At 54.2% G+C, this 21,114-nt stretch overlaps 8 protein-coding genes across 8 annotated transcripts; 5 read left to right on the top strand and 3 right to left on the bottom strand.

The window, feature by feature from the left end:
* Window positions 1-1,283: 1,283 nt before the first annotated feature.
* Window positions 1,284-3,201, top strand: HRG_05237 (uncharacterized protein; the record flags this gene model as incomplete). The annotated part of the gene is made up of 5 exons (XM_044863708.1): window positions 1,284-1,646; window positions 1,800-1,925; window positions 2,000-2,439; window positions 2,743-2,794; window positions 2,884-3,201. 5 exons carry the CDS (start codon window positions 1,284-1,286, stop codon window positions 3,199-3,201), a joined length of 1,299 nt encoding a protein of 432 aa, XP_044720240.1.
* Window positions 3,202-4,842: 1,641 nt separating this feature from the next.
* On the top strand, window positions 4,843-6,166 carry HRG_05236 (uncharacterized protein; the record flags this gene model as incomplete). Its single annotated transcript, XM_044863707.1, has 4 exons — window positions 4,843-4,987; window positions 5,051-5,703; window positions 5,802-5,912; window positions 5,978-6,166. The coding sequence occupies 4 exons, from the start codon at window positions 4,843-4,845 to the stop codon at window positions 6,164-6,166; spliced, it is 1,098 nt and encodes a 365-aa protein (XP_044720239.1).
* Window positions 6,167-8,743: 2,577 nt separating this feature from the next.
* HRG_05235 (sugar transporter domain-containing protein) lies at window positions 8,744-10,431 on the top strand (the record flags this gene model as incomplete). Its single annotated transcript, XM_044863706.1, has 2 exons — window positions 8,744-9,623; window positions 9,683-10,431. 2 exons carry the CDS (start codon window positions 8,744-8,746, stop codon window positions 10,429-10,431), a joined length of 1,629 nt encoding a protein of 542 aa, XP_044720238.1.
* A 128-nt stretch (window positions 10,432-10,559) lies between these two features.
* On the bottom strand, window positions 10,560-11,585 carry HRG_05234 (shikimate dehydrogenase substrate binding domain-containing protein; the record flags this gene model as incomplete). The annotated part of the gene is made up of 2 exons (XM_044863705.1): window positions 10,560-11,299; window positions 11,372-11,585. 2 exons carry the CDS (start codon window positions 11,583-11,585, stop codon window positions 10,560-10,562), a joined length of 954 nt encoding a protein of 317 aa, XP_044720237.1.
* A 581-nt stretch (window positions 11,586-12,166) lies between these two features.
* HRG_05233 (mutS family protein) lies at window positions 12,167-15,076 on the bottom strand (the record flags this gene model as incomplete). The annotated part of the gene is made up of 6 exons (XM_044863704.1): window positions 12,167-12,994; window positions 13,047-13,447; window positions 13,509-13,866; window positions 13,921-13,961; window positions 14,012-14,333; window positions 14,393-15,076. The coding sequence occupies 6 exons, from the start codon at window positions 15,074-15,076 to the stop codon at window positions 12,167-12,169; spliced, it is 2,634 nt and encodes an 877-aa protein (XP_044720236.1).
* Window positions 15,077-16,208: 1,132 nt separating this feature from the next.
* HRG_05232 (uncharacterized protein) lies at window positions 16,209-16,877 on the bottom strand (the record flags this gene model as incomplete). The annotated part of the gene is made up of 3 exons (XM_044863703.1): window positions 16,209-16,335; window positions 16,398-16,600; window positions 16,704-16,877. The coding sequence occupies 3 exons, from the start codon at window positions 16,875-16,877 to the stop codon at window positions 16,209-16,211; spliced, it is 504 nt and encodes a 167-aa protein (XP_044720235.1).
* A 300-nt stretch (window positions 16,878-17,177) lies between these two features.
* HRG_05231 (FAR1 DNA-binding domain-containing protein) lies at window positions 17,178-18,354 on the top strand (the record flags this gene model as incomplete). The annotated part of the gene is made up of 2 exons (XM_044863702.1): window positions 17,178-17,577; window positions 17,639-18,354. 2 exons carry the CDS (start codon window positions 17,178-17,180, stop codon window positions 18,352-18,354), a joined length of 1,116 nt encoding a protein of 371 aa, XP_044720234.1.
* A 274-nt stretch (window positions 18,355-18,628) lies between these two features.
* On the top strand, window positions 18,629-20,295 carry HRG_05230 (WD domain, g-beta repeat domain-containing protein; the record flags this gene model as incomplete). The annotated part of the gene is made up of 3 exons (XM_044863701.1): window positions 18,629-18,850; window positions 18,912-19,984; window positions 20,043-20,295. 3 exons carry the CDS (start codon window positions 18,629-18,631, stop codon window positions 20,293-20,295), a joined length of 1,548 nt encoding a protein of 515 aa, XP_044720233.1.
* Window positions 20,296-21,114: the final 819 nt, after the last annotated feature.

Raw genomic sequence — 21,114 nt, 5'->3', positions numbered from 1 at the left:
CTTCTAGTCCGTCGCGGGCTCGACCTTTTGATTGAAGAATCGTACTTGGAAGGCATGGAGATTTCTTCTCATCAATATGTTACCGGGAGGGCGGTCAAATGTGTGAGGGGAACGGGTTGACAGTGTAGAGTGAGCAGACGTCGAATATTTACAGGTTTTGGCCAGCCGCCGAGGGTCGGCTAAGGGGGAAGACGTAACGCGGGAGTGGTCTGACCATCATTTGAAATCGCCCCTCGAGTACAGCACAGGTACCAGCTCGCACGGTATGGTAATTGGACAGGTGCTGTACGTGTCCGCAAGACCGACATTCGAAATGAACGAAACTTGAATATATCAAGTACAGAGGCTTATAATGCATGCGTTATGTATTGTCAATAGAACTAGAAGCGTAGCAACTAGAGAACTATACAAGAACCAAGTACAGTACGAACTCCGCACAGTGCCTACGTCCATTTCTCTCCGTTGGTAATACCATCCAGACCGGTCCAGGCCCCGTGGCTTGCCGAAGGCTGATGATGTTCGAAGTACGAGGTACGGATATGTACAGACAATGCGGCCGAGTACGTCTCCCGCTTGATGCATGCCATCGGGACCTTGGGGTGATACATGTGTGACTCTCTCTACACCCTCTTCTTCGCGGCCCATGCAGGGTGAAAATGGAACACCGCCGCTCCCCTACTTCACCCTTGCCTACTACCGGACCAGCCCTGTCTTTCTTACCCCGCATGACCCTCCCTTCTAGTTTCCGCCGCTTCTTCGGTCGGAGTACAGCTGCAGGCTTCCAGATAGCTTCGAGCCAGACCAACGCCATGTCTCGAATCTGTCTCAGGCTTCATCTTCGCACGTACCCGAAATGTATAACGCCAGACGCCTTACCAGGATCCTACTCTGCATATATCCGTGCCGTGGCCAACCAACATGAGGATAATACTCCGGCTTTGTCTTGAGAAGCCTATTTAGGCATACAACGTCTCATACTCAAATCCTGTCTCCCACCCATCTCATATCGCACGGGCCGAGAAGCCACAGCCATGGATGGCAGCCCGGGAGCCTCCTAACAAATTCCTCGTTTTTAGCGAATCAGGGGCCTGCGCGAACCGACATTTTGTCTTCAAGTTCAAGTTTACGACCTTGCGTTGAACGTGCTAGCACAGGCTATGGGCCAACCGCTACCGAGCCATCTTTGACGGTGCAAAGGGCGTATACCTAACCACCGAGAACGTTGTCTTCGACTGATCTTGACAATGAACCGCATGACGACGAGAAGCCAGAACAGGGAAAAAATGAAAGACAGACTGAACAGTGCCTGGGTGCGAATCAAGGCCAAGCCAAAAGAACCCTTCATGCCTATCGGCGCCTTGAAAGAAATTTGCCAGGAAGACTCCGTAGAGAAGGAAATTCGTCGGTCCTGCCCAGACTGGAGCGAAAAGGATGTAAACGCCTGCACCCGGTACGTCTGCGATGGCCAATGTGGTGCGCCGGGCTTTGGCGACTCCAAGATCAGGCTGTTCGCGGTTCTGGTTCTCATTGACGAAGTGAGCAAGGTGAAGTGCTTCTTGAAATATGGGATCATGGACAAAGATCTTCCCTTCCTGCCTAGTACGCAGGATGGTGGCAAGACGCTCCTCGGACGCGACCTGCAAAGTGTACGTTGCTGTCAAGGATGGAGTCCGACTTCTACAAGCGAGTTTTATGACAAAGAATGGCGACTTCTTGCTCCCATCTTCACCAAAGAACCTACTGGGTCAGTAACTACACAAGTTTTGGAATCCGGGGTGATCATGCCGTGGACTGAAAAGACCAAGGATATGGCTGGCAAGGAGGGCGGCTATTCTGTGGTGTATTCCGTCAAAATCCATCCAGATCATCACGGCTTTGTGCGTTTCCACCACCCTTCCTCATTCCTGCTCGGGGCTGCACCGAAAGTGCGTCACAAGATTCGATCAGACGCTTGACTTGCATCATGCTGACTGGTCAATGCCAGGAGCCATGTGATCAGTTCGCTCTCAAAACTCTACACTCAGCAAAGCAGGACGACTTCGATACAGAGCTGAAAAACCTGAATCTATGCGCATCAAAAAGCCATTTGGTCGAGCTATACGCGGCTTTGAAGCACGGGGAGAAATACTCATTCCTGTTTCCATGGGCTACGGGCGGTTCCTTGTCATCCCTCTGGAACAAATCCCGCAATTCATTTACCTGGTGCCCAAACCATAGGACTATGGATCCGTCGGCACAGACAAGAAGCGCGGTGCTCTGGATTGCGCAACAGTGCTACAAACTGGCAACCGATGAGGGCTTGGGCTTCGTTCACAATAGGAACTCAATGGCGAAGTCAGCTTATCTACGCAACTTGGTTGACACAAACGATAGTCGCTATGGCATCCACGGGGACATTAAGCCTGGCAACATCCTGCATTTCACAGAAGAGTTCAATGAGTATGGTGCTGGCGTACTCAAGATCTCCGACATGGGATTGACCGGATTTCATACAGTGAAGTCAAGGTCTAACCAGCCACCGACAGGACCCTGTTCGCCGTCTTACCGCGCACCAGAGCATGGCAGCAAAGACCGTTACCTCTCCCGAAAATATGACGTATGGAGCCTCGGCTGTGTCTTTTCCGAACTCTTATCATGGTTGATTCTTGGGCCGGAAGGCGTGAAGGAATATAACTCGTGGCGATTCGAAGACGCCAATAGAGAGCTGCCCCCGTGGCGGGAAGACAGCTTTTTCAAGCGCAGTGAACTAGATGGGAGAGTCGAGGACGCCATCTTGAAACCGTCAGTTGTCAAAGTAAGACGATTGGTAGTCATTTCCCTCTTGTGCTTGTCAAGTGTCATTTAATATTTTGAAGTCCGAGGACTAACCCTTCTTTTGGATAGTGGATCAGTCGTCTCCGCGATATTACAGGTCCCGATAATTTTCTACACGATTTTCTGACCTTCATCGAGAAAGACATGTTAGAGGTCGACTATCAACACCGAGCCTCTTGTATCGATGTTAGCGACTTCCTCAAACCAAGATACGAGAGGTGTATCAAGGACGAAAGATATTGCATACCCCAGCAACAACCATTTCACGTCGTGAGGAGTGAGAACAGGGGTCAAACAGTCACTGATACAGGCTTAAACAACGCCTCCCAGAAGCGAAAGGCTGGCAGTGACGAGGGAAGGGAGTCGAAGCAGCATCGCTCCATATGACATCATTCCAGTTCGTTGGATGTTTATAACGATTGATACTCAGAATCGGGAACCAACCTGGGCTCTGACACCTCTGAGGATCACAAAAAATATCAAGCAAAGTCATCAACTTCGACAGTAAATGGGATCATTAGAAGGCGTCGCCAAGAGCTCCAACATACCCGCGAGGCCTGCCTCGCCGGCCTAGGCTACAAACCAGGACCGTATCCCCCCCCTTGTTATTGTAGAAACAAGCGCTCTGCTGATCCTACTTTTATAGGTAGGGTTGGTAAAGACTATAGATGAGCCATCAAACGTCGAGCTGAGCGAGGATCAAGCTGTCGAACTAATCCTCTCCCGCCACAAATTTTATTCAACTAGTTACAATGTGAACAACGAATATAGGTGCTTGATTCATATTGACCCGAGAGAAGTGAACCGTCAACCATAAATAACCCCCACCTCACTTTGTTCTCGAGTAGTGAAGCACCATTTTTGCCTTCAGGGTTGCAATCTCCTCCTGCAGGGAATGTAATCAGCGCCGGGGAGCAAGAAGTTGCTGTGAACTTGGAACAACAAACCGGACTAAGTTTCCTCGGGACCTGCACAATCCAGTGATCGCTGCGAAACTGCATTGCAGAGGACTGCCGTTAGTGATTCGTACACCCGACGACGTCATAGCGATCAACCCACCCCCTCGATGACGAATTCTTGTGTCTCCAAGATTTCGCCCAGGTATTTTTCAAGTAGTGTCCTCGAGCTATACGTGATCGGCAGAAGCTGCGAATAAGCAAGATTGTTGCCCATTGCGTCCCTCTTTCGGTGTCGGAAACCGTGCCTGTTGACTTATCGGCAAAACTGGACGGCTGGGGGTGTCCAACGTCCAACGCAGCCGGCCCAGATGGCATCCATCAGCAGATAAATACACATTGCGGCTCCGCCTTGATTCGTTAAAAGGTAGTGGCAGTGGCCCTGCCTAAATGCACCTCAACACTGCCTGCTGACGTGTCGTCGGTCGTCCGCCTCGCCCGCTGACACCCAATTGCCCAATTCCGAAGTCGCACACAGTAAACCTTTCTGGTCAAGAGTTACAGTAGCCCGGTGCTTTTATAGCGCCGCTCGCTACATCAGGCTGCAACTTGTCGTGTTTTCGTAAGACACGTATTTCCCCCGGACTTCTCACCACGTCACCACGGTTAGACCTTGCGACATACCAATACACTGCGACATGCAGTGGTTACGGCAGGATCCTTCAATATGTGAGGAGAACATGAGTATTTTCACCTTTAAGCCTGGCCAGAGTGAGGTGTTCACGATAACCGATCCAAACGGTGTAAGGCAATATTGTCTCCCGCGAACGATGTCGAGTCTGAACGTTGGCGTAGGATTCTCCTAAACCAGGGAGGCGAACCCTGAATACAGACAAGCAGTGGCAAGAGTGGTTTGATGAGGTGCACATGCCAGCCTCCTGTCAATCGGATTCAATGTTGCTAAGTCTGCGCTCCTGCTAGAAAAATATAGCCCCGGCGCACGAGTCCCTCAACAGCATCAATTTATTGTTTGTCTATTGGCGTCGAACGAACAAGTTTGGTAACTAAGTAGTTGGGTAGACTGTGTATCGGTGCCACGAACAATTTGCCAGATCCAGCCAACCTGTCTCTTATGCCGTTCTCGGAGTCCACATTCAGCCGTCTTGTCGATCGCTTCTACGTTCATGGTTCAATTGCACGAGTCATAAACCGATCCACGAACTGCATCTTCTCCGGGCGACTGTTCTCGTGGGGTAATCCGCCCATCCAATCTTATGGTAGGTGACTAATTCACCGGGATTTGCTCCAAGAGTAGCTGAAGCTAGAAGGGAGGGATGCAGTTTACAACTGCAGATCTACTGCATCATGGTCTGGAGATCTGGCTCTTTCGGCCACGTTCTTCCCAGAAAGCCTGGCCACATACGCGGTTATGTTCGGCTGTGACAAAGAGCAGACTGAGGAAGTGATCGCTCGACTCTGTAATGCTGATGATCCGGTGTTTCACCCTATGGTCCTGCCAACCATATTCGCTGAGATGGAGCGTAATCGGCAGATCGCTTTGGTCAGGGAAATCACCACTAGTCTTGCTGAGAGAGTCTACAACACTGGTGTCGGCACCGACGATACTTGTCATGAGCAATCAAGAGACGGCTTCTCTGCCCCGGCATCCCCACAGCATCTACGTCCTATAGGAGATGTAATCTTTCTTTGGACCGAGACAGGCCACTTGAGGGACGGCTTGAATGCATTCAAGAGGCAAATGGAGAAGATGATTGAGCATCTGGATGAGCTTGCGGTAGCCCTTTTTCAGCCAGAGGGAGGCACAAACGCTCAGACTGCAGGCACAACATGTGATGTGGAGCGTCAGAAGCTGTGTCTCAAGGACTCGGGCGGTAGGATAAAAATGAGGCTCCGTGAGCTCGTGGACGAGTACGATGAGTACATTCTACGTTGTACGACAGTCATGGACGGAATGAATCTCGCAACACAGCTGGTAAGCAATCCTGCAAAACGCATGGATTGTTGGCATAAAGATTTAACCCGCTGCAGGAGTGGAACAACATTGGTCGACAAGATGCTGTAATCAACCAGCAAATCTCGAAATCCAACTTGGCAGTAGCCTCTCTCACGCGCAAGGACGGGAAACTCATGAAGTCAATTGCCGTCCTGACAATGCTTTTTTTGCCGGCCACCTTTCTGGCGGTACGTTTACCCTAAAGCCGCCCTTTGAGGGTTTATCTTACATGCTAAACTTGCCCTTTGTCTAGACATTGTTTTCGACTGGGTTCTTTGACTGGAAAGCTGCCCAGGGAAGCGTTGCAACAATATCGCCATACATATGGATATATGTCGTAGTGTCTATGGTTCTTACTGTTTTGACACTCGGGGCTTGGTATGTTTACGCAATTCGGCAACACAAAGCCGAGGGCGATTCTATGACGGATCTTGCTGCCTAAAAAAAGACAGACGTTAAATAGGGTGTTTCATATAGCACAGTCTATAGCCTCTATAGCAGTGAGAATCAGTCTCTACAGCTAATTTTACTTCCATAGCTATCTAGGGAATAATATTTCAATTAGTAGATAAATGTTTCTAAGAATCTTGTAAGGGCCAAAAAGTAAAAGGTAAGAGTTAATATCTTAGCTATATTCTTTTTAAAATAGTAGTTAGAAGTTCTCCTCCTGTTAAAATGTCAACACCCTGTATTTAATGCGGAATGGTTGTTCTGCATGGGTATATAAGCGGCTTTTACGCCTATAAGGGCTGCGCCTGTATTTTCATTTCTTTCCTCCTTATAAATTATCAACCTCCTCATTGGGAACCTCCTCTATGCACTATACTTAAACCAATCTTCCTATACCTTCCTATATCTTTATAACTGTCTTACTGTAGTAATAATACGGTCAGATAATACTAAGCTGCTGCAAATCAAACAGCTTTTAAATGAGACATGGCCTCTGCAATGACAGTAATCTCCTGTCTCGACTAGCCCTACATAGTATTGCTTAATCCTTGAGTTCTTTATTAGGCTGAAATGATCACCCGAATCGAAGGCGTAAAACCTTTTACAGACCTTAACCCCCGTCCCAAATTATTCTTCTACACTACCTCCGCCTATTAAATGGAAATACACTATATATATAAGAGCTATACAGAGTCACTACAATAAAGGTAAAAGACTTAAATATCTATAGAATCTACGTACTGGCGTGGGGTGTCGTGACAATTTTGGTACGCGTACGGATGACCAGTGTGCAGTGGCCCTGTTTTCAACTGATAGAATAGTAACATGCCTAGGCAACAGATTTTCCAATTGGCATCTTACCCTGAGATTAAGGGAGAGCAGAACTGATATAAAACATGCGCTAAGATGCATGCCGTCTGGATCACAGCGCTGCAAGTGATCGAACGACCATAGCAGCAATCTGGACAATGCTCCATCCGACAGATATGCAAGAGAAAGGGAGAACTTAGGCATAATGGTAGAGGATTTATAAGGGCATTAAAGTAGGCTGCAGAGCCACTAAGTCCCCCTTAACAAGCATAACACTCTATAAACATGTCGAATGCAGTAAACATAATATATTTCAGGTTTAGAACGTAAATCCTCTTTCATCTAGAAACGTAAAAGACGTAGGGGTATGATTAGTTAGAATGTAGATATTTAATAAGTTATTTAGATTGCTTCCTTCGTTAGTAATACTGATATTGCCTGTCTAAGCAGGACGTTGGTATTTCGACTATATTCTAGTTCTTATTAGCTTTGGTAAGTGAGGTGAGCGAACCGTATAGCTTTAACTAAGGTTGCTGCTGCAAATTTACTCCCTTGCATGAATGGAGCCGAAAAGATATTCAGCGGACTTATCAACTTATAGATTTTAACAGGAGTAGTTCTTAGAGCAAGTGATAGCCTGCCTAATGCGTCACACCTTAAGGAGAATAACACTTGCTGCTTAGGCGGCATGCCTCCTTTTATTTATAGGCTCATTATTAGAGTAAGCAGGCTGTTCTATGGAAGCAGCAAAAGCTAGCAATTCCTATAGATTTGGTTTTAGATTAGAACATAGCTTTGCTCTTAAGCGCTAAAGAATGCCTTCAACATTACAAAGCAAAATATTACCAATATACAACATGCAAGGACGAACTTTATAGCAAATATAGAATGGAGTTACTATATGCAGTGGTTTACGTGTCGGCGGTCGGTATGGGATAGCGAATGGAGGAGGAAGGGATAGACGCGATCGAAAGAAATCGTAGCAGTCACTCAGCCACAGCACGGACCGGGATCGTCGTCTCGATCCCAAGGGATTTTATCAGATCTTCAAGTAGATTTGTTCAAACTGCAACGATTGTGTCAACATGTCGAGTAACAAGCCTGGCCAAAAGGATGGCTGGTTACACTGCATGCCCCCATTCGATTCAATGGGAGTGCTCAGTTTGTCCTTCAACCTTTGACCCTGGAGTCGTCCGGGTCCTAAGAGGATCTGACACTCCATCCTGTGTTTAAACTCATGTCTATTCGGGCAGAGGAATGAGCAGACATCAATTGACTTTGAGATACAACAGCTGCCACTGTCTGCTCCGGTTCTCTATTCCTAAGCTGTCCGCATCATATCCCGAGAACAATGGATGGGTGTCGTTGCTCACGTCATTGCCTCGACAGGGCTATATCAAAATAGCATAAAAATCGACTCCATCCAATTCTGCTACGAGTCCATGGTGTTGCGTCCGTAGGAAGACCTTCTTACTGCTGCGTGCTTCCCAACGTGAACGTGTGATGGCGACCAAATCCATATCATTCGCTCCCCTTGCGTCGCTTCTCCACGACCTTGGCGTCACCCCGCAAACCTCTCTCCCTCTTTCTCTCTCCTTCTCTCTCCTTCTCTCTCCTTCTATCCTTCTCTCTCTATATATATCTCCACTCTATCTCTTGCTCACTCCACCCAAGTCGCGAGTCGGAATAATAGCAGCCAGGGGCAAGCTCTCTCTACACGCTGAGTGAATAACAGCCTCGCGTATAAGGGGCTCACACCATGGCTCTGCTCACCCTCGTCGAGGACCGGCCAACCCCAAAGGCCGTCTACAACCGGCGCGTCTATCTCTGCGCCACCGCTGCTTCCTTTGCCTCGTGCATGATCGGCTACGACTCGGCCTTTATCGGCACCACGATGGCCCTCCCCTCCTTCGCCCGCGAGTTCGCCTTTGCCGACCGCTCGCCGCAGGACCTCGCTCTGCTCAAGCAGACCATCGTCTCCGTCTACCAAGCCGGCGCCCTGCTCGGCAGTCTCGTCGCCTACGCGCTGGGCCACTTTATCGGCCGCCGGCGGGCGCTGCTGCTCTTTGCCACCGTCTTCCTGGCCGGTGCCGGCATGATGCTCGGGGCAACGCGAGAGCGCGGCGGCACCGGGTTGATTGTCGGTGGCCGCGTGCTAGCCGGCTTCGCTGTCGGCGGCTGCTCCAACATCACGCCCATTTACATCTCGGAGCTGGCACCTCCCGCGGTTCGCGGCCGCCTCGTCGGTATCTACGAGCTTGGGTGGCAGGTGGGCGGCCTGGCCGGCTTCTGGATCAACTACGGCGTTGACGCAACCATTTCCCCGGGCAGGAAGCAGTGGCGGATTCCGTTTGCCGTCCAGCTCATCCCCGGCGGATTGCTTCTCATCGGCGCCCTGTTCATACCCGAGTCCCCACGCTGGCTCTTCTCAATTGGCAGGCGTCGGCAGGCCACCGAGATCCTATGCTGGGTCAGGGGCCTCGACAGGGATGACGCATACGTAGTACACGAGATCGGCCAGATCGACGCCGGTCTGCATCGTCATCAAAGAGGCTTCTGGAAGCCCTTTTTGTCGCTCAAGAAGCGCAGGACGCAGTGGCGCTTCCTACTCGGGGTGCTCCTCTTCGTCTTCCAGAACGGTAAGCACCGACCCTGAGCCCGAGCTGAGAAACCTCTCTTTACATCTCCGCATCCATAGGCTCGGGGATCAATGCCATAAACTACTACAGTCCCACCGTGTTTCGCAACGTCGGGATCCGGGGCACGTCGGCCAGTTTCCTGACGACAGGCATCTTTGGGGTCGTCAAGACAGTCTTGACAATTGTCTGGCTCCTCGTCATGGTCGACCACGTCGGCCGGCGCAAGCTCCTGATGATCGGCGCCGTCGGCGGCTCCCTCTGCATGTGGTGCATCGGCGCGCTCATCAAGATCTCGGACGCCGGCCCCGCCCCGGCAAACGCCCCGCTATCGTCGTCCGGCATCGCCGCCGTCTTCTTCCTTTACCTGTGGACGGCATTCTACGTACCGACCTGGAACGGCACGCCTTGGGTCATCAGCTCCGAGATGTTCGACCCGGACACGCGCTCGCTCGGTCAGGCCAACGCAGCGGCCAACAACTGGCTATGGAACTTCATCGTCACCCGCTTCACCGAGCAAATGTTCCTTGCTTGGCGCTACGGCGTCTTCTTCCTCTTTGCCTCCCTCATGGCCGTTTCCTTTTTCTTTGTATTCTTCTGCGTCCCGGAGACCAAGTCAATCCCCCTCGAGTGTGCTGACCGCCTGTTCGAGACGAAGCCAACTTGGCGAGCAAACGTCGTACTCTTGGAAGAGCTACGCCAAGAGGACGCCGAGGCCACTGGAGGAGCAGGTGCAAGGGAGCTACACAACATGGAAAGACTGGCAGAAGGAGACAAGTGGGTAACGCAAGGGAAACAGCAATCAGGCTGAGAACGTAGGTACTCAAGGGGGCGGAGAGCCCAAAGACGAATTCATATGGAAGGCAAATAAGCCTCTGACACTTTGCCATCTGCTGCTCGTCTCCTCATTAACTTTGAAATCGCCTGTTACCGTCATTGTTACCCTTGATGAGAGGACTGTGCAACATTGGCCGCAATGACCGCCCTGATTGCCCTCACCGCCGCCTCCCCAACCTCCATGCCTGTCCAATACCTGTCCTGCTCGAGCCCCTGCCAGATCATCGCCTCAGTGCCCATCACAACCCGGCATCCATGCGCCTTAGCTAGGGCGCCAAGTGCGGTAAAGGGAGTGGGGTTGTAGCACATGTCGAGCACGACGCCTCGTCCGCCTGTCTTGCCTAGAAGCACATCCACAGTACGCCGCGCCCTCATCTCCCCCACGGTCCGGGGCACGGCGTCCGGTACGCAGGCAACAATGGCCCCTGGCCCCTGGAGACCCTCGGCCTCTTCCGCACTGGTGACGTGGCGCAGGGATTGACCGTAGCCGCGAGTCGTACAGTCGTGCACCATGGCCTCGGCCTCGTCCGCGTCGCGGTTCACCACGTATATCTCTGCCACCCCCATCCATCGGCGCAGTGCATAGATGGCGCTCCGGGCCGCGCCGCCGCCCCCGACGACGAGGGCAGGACGGTTGCGGTACGCCGTGGTCGAGTCCGCGACATTGAAATCAAGCGCGTCACGTACGCCTACGATGTCTGTGTTGGCGCCGTACAGCAGTCGGCGGCCGTCGGCCTCTCGAATGAAGACGGTGTTGCATGCGCCCACCGCCTTGCACTCGTTTGTCATGCCGTTAAGATGGGGCAGAATGGCCACCTTGTTCGGCATCGTAATGGAAGCCCCTGAGACCGATCTCGAGTCAGATCGTGCTGAATTCAAGCCAGACAGCAAAGCGGGCGCCCGAAATCACCAACCGTAAAAGCTCGGATGCTGCGCCAAGTCGAGAAACAGGCTTATGTCTGCCGAGTCGAGGCGAAGCTGGCCCCATCGCAGGCCCAGGTGGCGATATACCTCTTGGTGAAGCAATGGCGACAGCGAGCGCGCAAGGTTCTCGCCAAAGACATAGCCATGGCGCTTCAGAGCGTTGGCATCGTCCTGATCTTGGCCAGAAAGGCACGGAGCTTCCATGAACAAATTTTGACGACAAGAAGTCTCACGGGACACCATCTCTTCGCTGCAATCTGTGCTCAGCCTGACCTTCGAGACTCAGACGTCTCCCCGAGAGCCAAACAATTGAGCATCAAGGCCCAAACAGCTCCTCCAGGTTGCAGCTTCCTGCAGCGGCAAGGAAGCCTTATACTTTGACAGGCCCAAAGTAATTTCATCAAAATTGGAATTAGCCTCGAGGCGCTCTCACCCTACCCGGAGTGATATGTAGTGCGTGCGTTGTGGCACATGCAAAGAGATTCACCATGAAGGCCTAGAGAAACACCCCCGCCCGAGGCGACCCCGCCAGACGGGTATAACTGGTCTCTCCATGTGAGCCCAGGGAGTCGCATGACGTGCTTCTGGAGTATACTGCAGAATCCGGCTCTTTCTCCAGAGTACAAGTCCCGACTTTTCCCCCGCGGCTCAGGGAGTACAACAAGAGGAAGAGATCAAGCACAAGAAGAGAAAACTCGCCACTCTTTCGGAGCCCAAATGGTTAATATATGATCTCAAGAAGCAAGCATAGCAAGTCGCACCAGCTCAGCCTCTCATCATCATCATCACAAGTTATCGAGCTCCTCCATACGATGAATGAATTCTGCCTGAAGCCGACGCAAATAGCCGGGCAATGCTTCCTCGCTGCCAGAGTCCCGCGCCTGCAAAAGGGCAGCGTATAGGTTCAAGAGCAATTTGCGTCGCACGACAAGCTTGCGGGACTCGGAGCTCTGTCGATTCTCTTCCCTCGTCTGTCGCAGCGAGTCGGCGACTTGCTCGGCTTTTTCGATGAAGCTCGATGGCAGGCCAATGGCACGGGCCAAATGAATCCCGTAGTGTTCCTGTTCACCGAAAGTGCCCGCCGTGGCCTTGTAGAGCATCTTCAGGTGAGGCAATCCAGCAGCCGTCTCCGAGCTCTGGGCGGCGAGGTGGAGGTTCAGCACGCCGGGCCGCTCTGCCAGCACGCGAGCCAGGTCGACAAAGTGTGTTGCGAACCACACCGACGCCTTCTTTTCAATGAGTGCCTCTGAAATGGCGATTGCAATGGCCAAACCGTCTCGAGTGCTCGTTCCGCGCCCCAATTCGTCCACGATGGCGAGGCTCTTGCTGTCCACATTTCGCAGGATAAAAGCCATCTCGCGCATCTCGATGGAAAACGTGGACAGGCTGGACTCGATGCTGTCGTCCAACGACACTCTTGCAAAGATGTTGTGGATGACTGGGAATGCCGCATACTCGGCGGGCACAAAGCTCCCGATCTGAGCCATGATCTGAAGCAGCGCCACCGTTCGGATGTAGGTAGTCTTTCCACTCATGTTGCACCCGGTCACGACGTGGAAGCTGTACTGCTCGGTGGCGTAGTAATCATTTGGGACATATTTTCCGCTCAAAGTCTGTCATCGTGTCAGTCGTGAGCTCATCCAAGCTGCCACCGGAGCCACCCACTCTGTCTAAGACGGGATGCCGCGCCGACTTCAATGCCAATGTGTCAGTGACTTCTGGTCGGACATAGTCTCGCGTTGTTGCTAGTTGGGCAAAGGATGAAAGCATGTCAACAAGCGCGACGGACTCGCAAACGCGAAACAGCTGCGGCGAAGCTTGCCGGAGATCGTGCATCAGATCCTGTATGACAGCGTCGCTTCTGATAACGACCTCGTTTGACGTGTCGGAAAGTCTCACGTTTAGTTTGACGAGATCTAGCGTCTGGCATTCAATGTTGTCCTTTTTTTGAACCAGGTTGATGAAGATGGGAGGCGAGGCGGCTTCTTCAAAGTCGGCTACTTTGAGGCGAAGCCAGTATTTTCGCCCGTTATCGAACTTGAGCGTAGCTCGAACTCGGTATTCCTCTTGGTCCAGGTTAGCGGCCTGTAAGCCGTCGACATAGCTGATTCGGGCAACGGCACGAACCATTCAACTCGTCAACGTGCTGGTGGATTTCTTCAGTGAGCTCCTTGTAAGTTTGACGAGCGACATCTAGCATGCCGCTGATGCCCGTCTTGACCGCGAAAGTGCGTTGATTTCGGAGATCCAACGGCGACTTCATGTACGTTACATCGGCCTCGATGATTGTGCGGATGCCGGAGAGAATTGGCACCGTCACTTCGGGACGACAGAGGTCTCGGATTTTGACCAGAAGCGCACTTTGCGCTGGGCCCAAAGCTCTATGCAGGTCCGGAGCCGACTCGAGGAAGCTTTTGACCATGAGGATCTGGCCAATCTGCTCCTCCATCTGCATCATGCTGGCATCGGAGGAAACAATGATGAGCTGTGTTGCAAAGTCAGGTAAACCAGTAGCATCATGAGAGGATAGAAAACTTGCCTTTGTGAGCAGCCGTTCGACGTCGTGAAAGCCCTTTAGAGCTGGCCAACCATCAGCATGGAGACGACGTGGGGAGGGCACGTTCAGGCACCTCTCCGAGTTTCGCGAAACATCTCCTCATTCGTTGTGAGCTCTTCCAGGGCATCATATCGAGGGACTATGAATGAGTCTTGGCGAGTCGGTGGCTGAAGGATGTTACTGCGCAGCATTCGCGCCCCCATGGGAGTAGATGTGTGGTTGAGGGTTCCGTACAAACAGTCCTTGGACTTGGGATTGCGGAGATTCTGCATGATTTCGAGCGACTGTATGGCGGAGATGTCGATCATCATGGTGTCCTCGGACGGTTGGTATCGGATGCGAAGGGAGTGAGGGGCGAAGTTGATTGTGAATTGGTGCTCGAGATATTTCATGACCTGCGCACGACGTTAGCCATTAGCCAGAGGGCAATTCTGGATGCAGCTTGATTACCCACAGCTGCAAAAGAGCAAGTCGAGTAGTATTTGCCTTGCAAGGCGAATTTGACTGGCTCGACGTCGTCGGGCGATGCCAGCTTGTGAATGTAGTCCATGCCAGCGTGTTCTGACCAGGCTGAGCGATCGAGGGCGTCGCAACGGGCTTCTGGCACGAGCTCCTGGACCAGGCTGAACAGGGTGCTGGGGGTGTTGGGCGGACAGACGGAAGATCTCAAGATGATTCGAGAGGGCGAAAGCATCTGGATCTTGTGGATGGTCTTGACATAGGACTGGTTGTCGCATATCTGGCTGAGAATGGCTTCACCCAGCGAGATGTTGACAAAGGCGACGCCCACCGAGGGCGTGACGCCGCACGACTCGGCGAGGGCGCAGACGATGTTCTGCTGTTCGCCGAGACCAAGGATGGACGACGTTGTGGTTGTGCGAGACTTGCGGCCCGAGGCGGTGCTGGGCCGGGTGCCGGCGCGCGAAGCCGAGATGCGCGAGATGCTGGGCCTCGAGCTGGTCACCGTGGGCGTGTGCTGGGAGTGACTGATGTCTGGAGCTTGCAGAGCGCGTCTGATGGTTGACGGAGAGCTGCTCAGCGCCTGCGACTGGGGGCTGCTCTGGAAGTAGGCCGAAGACGAGCATGGGGCCACGCTCCCGTACGAAGCTGAGTCGCGAGTGGACGATAGTCGAGACATTGCGAGAAGCTGCGATGACGGCTGAAGCAGCGACTTCAATGCTTTTGTTCGAAGATCAGTCGTATGACTGCTGGGCGGTGGGCGAGAGTGAAATCGTCACGTGCACAACGTCCGATGGCCAGGCGAGCCTGGTTGGGAAGAGCAGCCCCTCCCTCCTAAGGTCAGAGCTACCAAAGGGCAGAAGGTTATGAAATTGGCATCTAGGGCGCAGATTAATATCTTAAAGCTCTTGGCCATATCAAAGAACCTTGCTGCGCAGCACGTGCCGCAACGTCGTTGCTCTCACGGTCATGTTGCGCGTTAAAGGTGGTGCCGTTCTCTCGCGCCCGGTATAAAAGGAGCCGTGGGCATGTGCGGGCGTCATGGTGGCCGACGAGGCAAACATGGTCCTCTGTTCAGCCTTACTGCGAGTCCGAGGCCAAGATTGCGTCTGAACTTGAGCCATAGCGCTTGATCAGGTAGGAGTAATGTGGTGACACAGTGTATCCTATATCTCTTCTGCATTCTTCGCCCACGGCACGACAAGTCTCGTTTGGAAAGAGCCTCATCATTGAATCGGCAAAGGTGAAACTCCTCTTGTCTTGACATGGGTGAACTCTTCTCATCCCTATCATGACTGGCCACCTCCAATAGCTGCACTATCCTGTCGATCTTGAACGAGGATGGTGAGAGGGCAAGGACATGGGCCAAGATGTCGAGGACCGTCTGGGAACTGCACCTGTGGACGCTAAAAGCGTTGTGCCCATCTCTTTAGACACTGTCTGGCTGAGGCCATTCCACGCTGCAGTCATGTCGGACTGCCGAACTGAGGAGACAAGTTTGTCAATAGCTTTCGCTGCATCAGCCTTCTTGCCTGCGACTTCCGGCGCCGAGGGCCAGAACTGCGAGTCTTGAAGAGGCCGGCTTTCATGTGCAGGTTGCAAAGTCGATTCCGGTCTTACTTTGGCGGGAGACGCCTCCATGGCTGCTGCGTACGGCGTCTCTGTGGGCCGCAGAACTAGATCTGATGCGACGACAGTGCCCCACAGGCCCGACAAATGACTCCGTTGAGAAAGTTCAAATCTCTTTGGGTGCATTCGCGGCAGAATACGTGAAGTGATTGCAGACTTGAGCTGGTGTGCGTTTGATGCGCCTAGTGGTCCACTAGAACACCTGTGTGAGCCTCGCAGTTGCTTGTGCAGTGATGCCAGTTCCTGTATAGTATATCTGCACGCACGCGGTCCAAGTCGACACCCGTATCCGACTTGTTGGGGCCTCTTCTGCGGACACGAATTGAAAGTCTCATCAGTCGCTGGCCTGGGCAGCCGTTGGTAGGACTTACATGAGTCGCAGCTGAAGCGCGATGTTCAAGGTGAGCTTGAAAGCGGCCAGGTGCTCCGTCATTGCCGTCACCTCTGACACGATCGAGTTGAATCTGGAACGGTGCATGAGCCTATACCAGGCAGATTCCACGATGATTTGCCGCAACAAGACAAGCCGGTGCTGGATGTTTCGCACCGTGCTCTCGCAGTTGGAAAGCACCGTCTAGGTCGCATCTCGCTCCGACTTGATGTGGTCACCTGCTTCGTCGAGCCGCGACCTGCAGCCCACCCTCCAGGCTTTAGAGAGCTTGGGTCTTCTTGTTGACCGAGTCGTATGGCTCGTGAGAAAGCTCGGCTACCTTGCCGGCAAGGGCGATGAGCCCTGCGATGGAAGCGGCAATGGAGAGAGCTTTCGCTGGAGATGGAGCAGAGCCGCGGAGGACCGAGATGGGTAAAGGTTCACGGGCGGGATGAATTGTAGCGTTGAGAAAGTCGAACATGGTCGGCCGGCGAGACTTTTATCTTACTCGCCTCCCAAGGCGCCGCACGTCGGCGCCTCATCTAGTAATCGACGCAAGGACACCCTCGGGGGCCGAGGCTGCAGGGGACCGTTTCTCCGCACCTTGCGCGAGGACACGGAGGAAGATTTTGAAGCCATGTTGACGGTCGGCAGGGGGCTACCACCGGCGCCTGGCACGTGCCGAGCCATTAATCCGCACGCCTGCCAAAGGGCCCAAAGCAAACACACTCAAACACGCACCACCTAGCTCCTTTGGCACATAGCTATCCACCACGCAGCCATGTTCGGAATCCTCGAGGCCGTCGCCGTGCCTCATTCCGGCATCTACGCCTCATGCGAGGAGCTCATGCGCGACCTCAACGCGCGCGCAGAAAAGGAGGGCTACAAGATCGTCAAGGCGCGCTCCCACCGCAGTCGCCCAGGCGCCCCCATTGTCCGCGCCGACCTCGTCTGCGAGCGCGGCGGCCGCCCCTACCGATGCCAGGCCACTAAGCACAAAACGTCGACCAAGAAGACCAATTGTCCCTGGAAAGCAAAGGCCGTTGATCGCAAGCTGGTCGGCGGCTGGGTCCTGACCGTCATCTGCGATCACCACAACCACGAGCCCGGCACACCAGAACCCCCGACGCCCACCGAGGGCAGCGAAGCTAGCGACGATGAGGAGCTTGTCGAGGAAGCCGGTAAGCCTTCTCAATGCATTCGCGTCGCCCAGGCCCTGCCATCTGCTGACGCGGGTGACAGAGGGCCCCCGACCAGACACCGAGACTGCTGCCGCGCTCCAGGTCGCCGGAGTGTCCGATGCTGTTCTTCGACTGAGCGGCGACACCTTCCACCGCTTCAAGAATGAGTACCGAAAGATGTCCCAGCCAGAGCGCCTAGGCATCTTGGCCCAGATGCAGCTCAGGATTGCCGCCATTTACGCCGTCCAGAACGAGGACATGCTGCGGCAAAAGAGACAGGATGCACAAAACAAGCGCCATCAGGAAATCGAGGACGGCAGGAAGCGGCTGGAAGCAGATGGGCTGCAGTCCGTCAGGCGGCAGCGAGCCCCACGCTTGACTCAACAAGACGCCCTTTCCCAGGCGACTCCCGAGGCAGCTCCCGACGCGGCCGTGGCCATTCCGGAAGCGCCCCTGGCCACTTTGGACAAGCCCCAGGCGACCCCCGACGCGCTTCAACAGAACTCGACACATAGCTTTGCCCGACTTGCACCAGCTCTCGCGATGCAGTCATCACAGCCTGCGATGCAGCAGCCACGGTTCCAGCGGACAGGCCCGACGCCCATTGCACCCCGGCCCCCGCAGAACACGGCGACGTTTCATGCCTACCCAGGACCTTCCAAGCGGCCTCGAGCGGTGAAGAAGCCGCAGAAGATGACGCGCCAAACAGCCCAGCAACAGGCTCTGCCGTCGTCTCAAGAGCCGGCTCAGCGGTCGGCAGAGTCGACAAGCTCGTGATTGCGTTGCGCCCCAACTCGCGGCCCCGGGGCCGGCCAGGCACCTGTTGGGCCTGGAACCCGGGGTGCCATTTTTTTGATGGGGTCTTTGCGCGGACGCGGGCGCTAGCAAGTTGGCACCAAACTATCCCCGTCTCGAGTTAGCTCAGCGTCACGACCCTCACCGCCCAAAATTTCCTGCAATCTTGCCAACCTTCGCACCGTTCCATTCCACATCTGCAAGTTGCGACGGCAGCGAGCGCATCCACCCGCAACGCGTCCCCTTCTTCCTCATCATGGCGACGGTACTCCCCCCGCCGTCGAAGCGGCAAAGGCGTGAGGACCTGGAACGGTCTCAAATTCAGCAGAATGTCACGGCAGCGGCCGGGCTTGCTGGCTCATTCAAGGCGCGGTTCCTCGACGCCGACGGCAAGCAAGTCTGCGACGTGATCGAAGTGCCCCTAGCCGATGCATCCGAAAAGAATCTCTCGCTTCTGCTGAATACGCTTCTCGCGAGGGTGCGTTACTCTCCGTTCAACGGATAACCGCCGGCACAAGCGTTAACTTGTCTGCCTGTAGGAAAAGGACGAATTTCTGCCCTATCGCTTTCGAATCCACATTCCCGACTCCGACATCATCGTGGACCAGTATCCCACCGATCTCCTGCAGCTCCTGCGCAGCCATGGCATCGACAATCCGTTTGAGACGACCGTCACCCTCACTGCCGAGCCGCAGGCCGTCTTCAAAGTCCATGCCGTCACACGCATGTCGCACAAGATACCCGGCCATGGCGAAGCAATATTGACTGCCCAGTTCAGCCCTGCAACTAGCGCGCGCTTGGCAACGGGCTCCGGAGACAAGACAGCCCGTATCTGGGACACGGAAACGGGAACCCCCCAGTACACGCTCTCCGGCCACACACATTGGGTCCTCTGCGTAGCCTGGTCGCCCGATGGCATGCGGCTGGCGACGGGCAGCATGGACAAGTCAATTCGACTGTGGGACCCGAACACGGGCAAGGCCTGGGGCTCAGGACCGTTGGTAGGACACGCCAAGTGGATAACAAATATGGTCTGGGAGCCCTATCACCTATGGAAAGACGGAACGCCACGCCTGGCGAGCGCCAGCAAAGACGGCACGGTCAGGGTATGGCTGGTGAATACGGGACGGATCGAGCACGTCCTGTCGGGGCATCGGAGCTCTGTGAGCTGCGTCCGGTGGGGAGGCACCGGGCTGATTTACACGGGCAGTCACGACAAGACGGTCCGAGTTTGGGACGCCGGCAAGGGAACCCTCGTGCACACACTCTCGGCGCACGCGCACTGGGTCAATCATTTAGCCCTGTCAACAGACTTTGCTCTTCGCACGGCCTTCTTTGATCACCTGCCAACACCGGCGACGGATGAAGAGAGGCGGGCAAAGGCAAAGGAGCGCTTCGACAAGGCCGCAAGGGTGCAGGGAAGGGTCTCCGAGAGGCTCGTGTCGGCTAGCGACGACTTCACCATGTACCTGTGGGATCCATCGCAGAGCACGAAACCGGTTGCTCGGATGGTTGGCCACCAGAAACAGATCAACCACGTCACCTTTTCGCCCGACAACACGCTCATCGCCAGTGCCGGGTGGGACAATCACGTCAAGCTCTGGAGTGCGAGGTAGGAGGAAGCATTGGCCCACACAGGAACGCGCCCACAGCTAACAGCACCTCATCAGAGACGGCAAGTTCATCAACACGCTTCGGGGTCATGTGGCAACGGTTTACCAGTGCGCTTTCTCTGCCGACTCACGACTCCTCGTGACTGGCTCCAAGGATACGACGCTCAAGGTCTGGTCGGTAAGCTCGTGCCAACTGACGGCCGATCTCCCGGGGCACAACGACGAGGTGTACGCCGTGGACTGGGCACCGGACGGGAAGCGAGTCGCCAGCGGCGGCAAAGACAAGGCGGTACGGCTGTGGCAGAATTGAAGGGCGCGTATGGCGATTAAACAAGACGGGTGTGGCGATGATGGCCTTGACGAAGCAGACGGACGGGGCTCGGCGTGGCTGAACCGAGGCTGACTGCACGAGGTTGGCGTGAAGAGAGTTGGCTGGACACTGGCGACGCTCCAGTCGATGACCTGGACATTCATGGCAGTGCGATGCAATGACGAAGCTTGCAGTATGTAGGAATGGGCCTGGGCCCTCATGACGCTGAGACTCGAGCTAGTACCCACCGTTGGCGTATGTAGAATCGGACGTACGAGACCAGTAGGTGGCCGCCGACGTCTGACAAAAGACAAGAAGCCAAAGAAGCAAGTCCTCGGAGCAGCAGCAGTGACGACATTAGCAGTTTGGCAATGCTGGTGGACGATGGATGGGAGTGTGACAAACCGGGTAGTCGAGGCAGTCGAATTCCACGCTGGCGTCATGGGCCAATGGCTGATGAGAGATGGCAACAAGCATGTCCCTGGACAAGCTCCGGGTCTGGAGTCGACGGGCATCGCCGATGAAGTCGCACTGAGAGGCTGAGACTTGGCACCTTTGTTCTCGCGAAAGGCTGCAACGGATGGATGACATTAGGTTTCCTCTGACTGCCAGCTCCGGGGAGGGCAGTTGCCTGATTTCTCATTGAGGGATTTTGCAGCGTGGGCTTCTTGCGAATAACATGAAGCTTCGCCGTGACGTCGAAGACAGTGCAACGGCATTTGACAATACCTCATTCCTTGCCCCGCACAATCACACGCGGCACAGTACGATACAGTGCCCAGCAGCTGTGATGATGCACGGTCATGAGCAGGGGGTGCC

Source organism: Hirsutella rhossiliensis, assembly GCF_020360975.1.
Source record: "Hirsutella rhossiliensis strain HR02 chromosome Unknown scaffold00005, whole genome shotgun sequence".
Lineage (NCBI taxonomy): Eukaryota > Fungi > Ascomycota > Sordariomycetes > Hypocreales > Ophiocordycipitaceae > Hirsutella > Hirsutella rhossiliensis.
The sequence above is the reverse complement of the archived record's forward strand: the minus strand, read 5'-3'. Positions and strand labels throughout refer to the sequence as shown.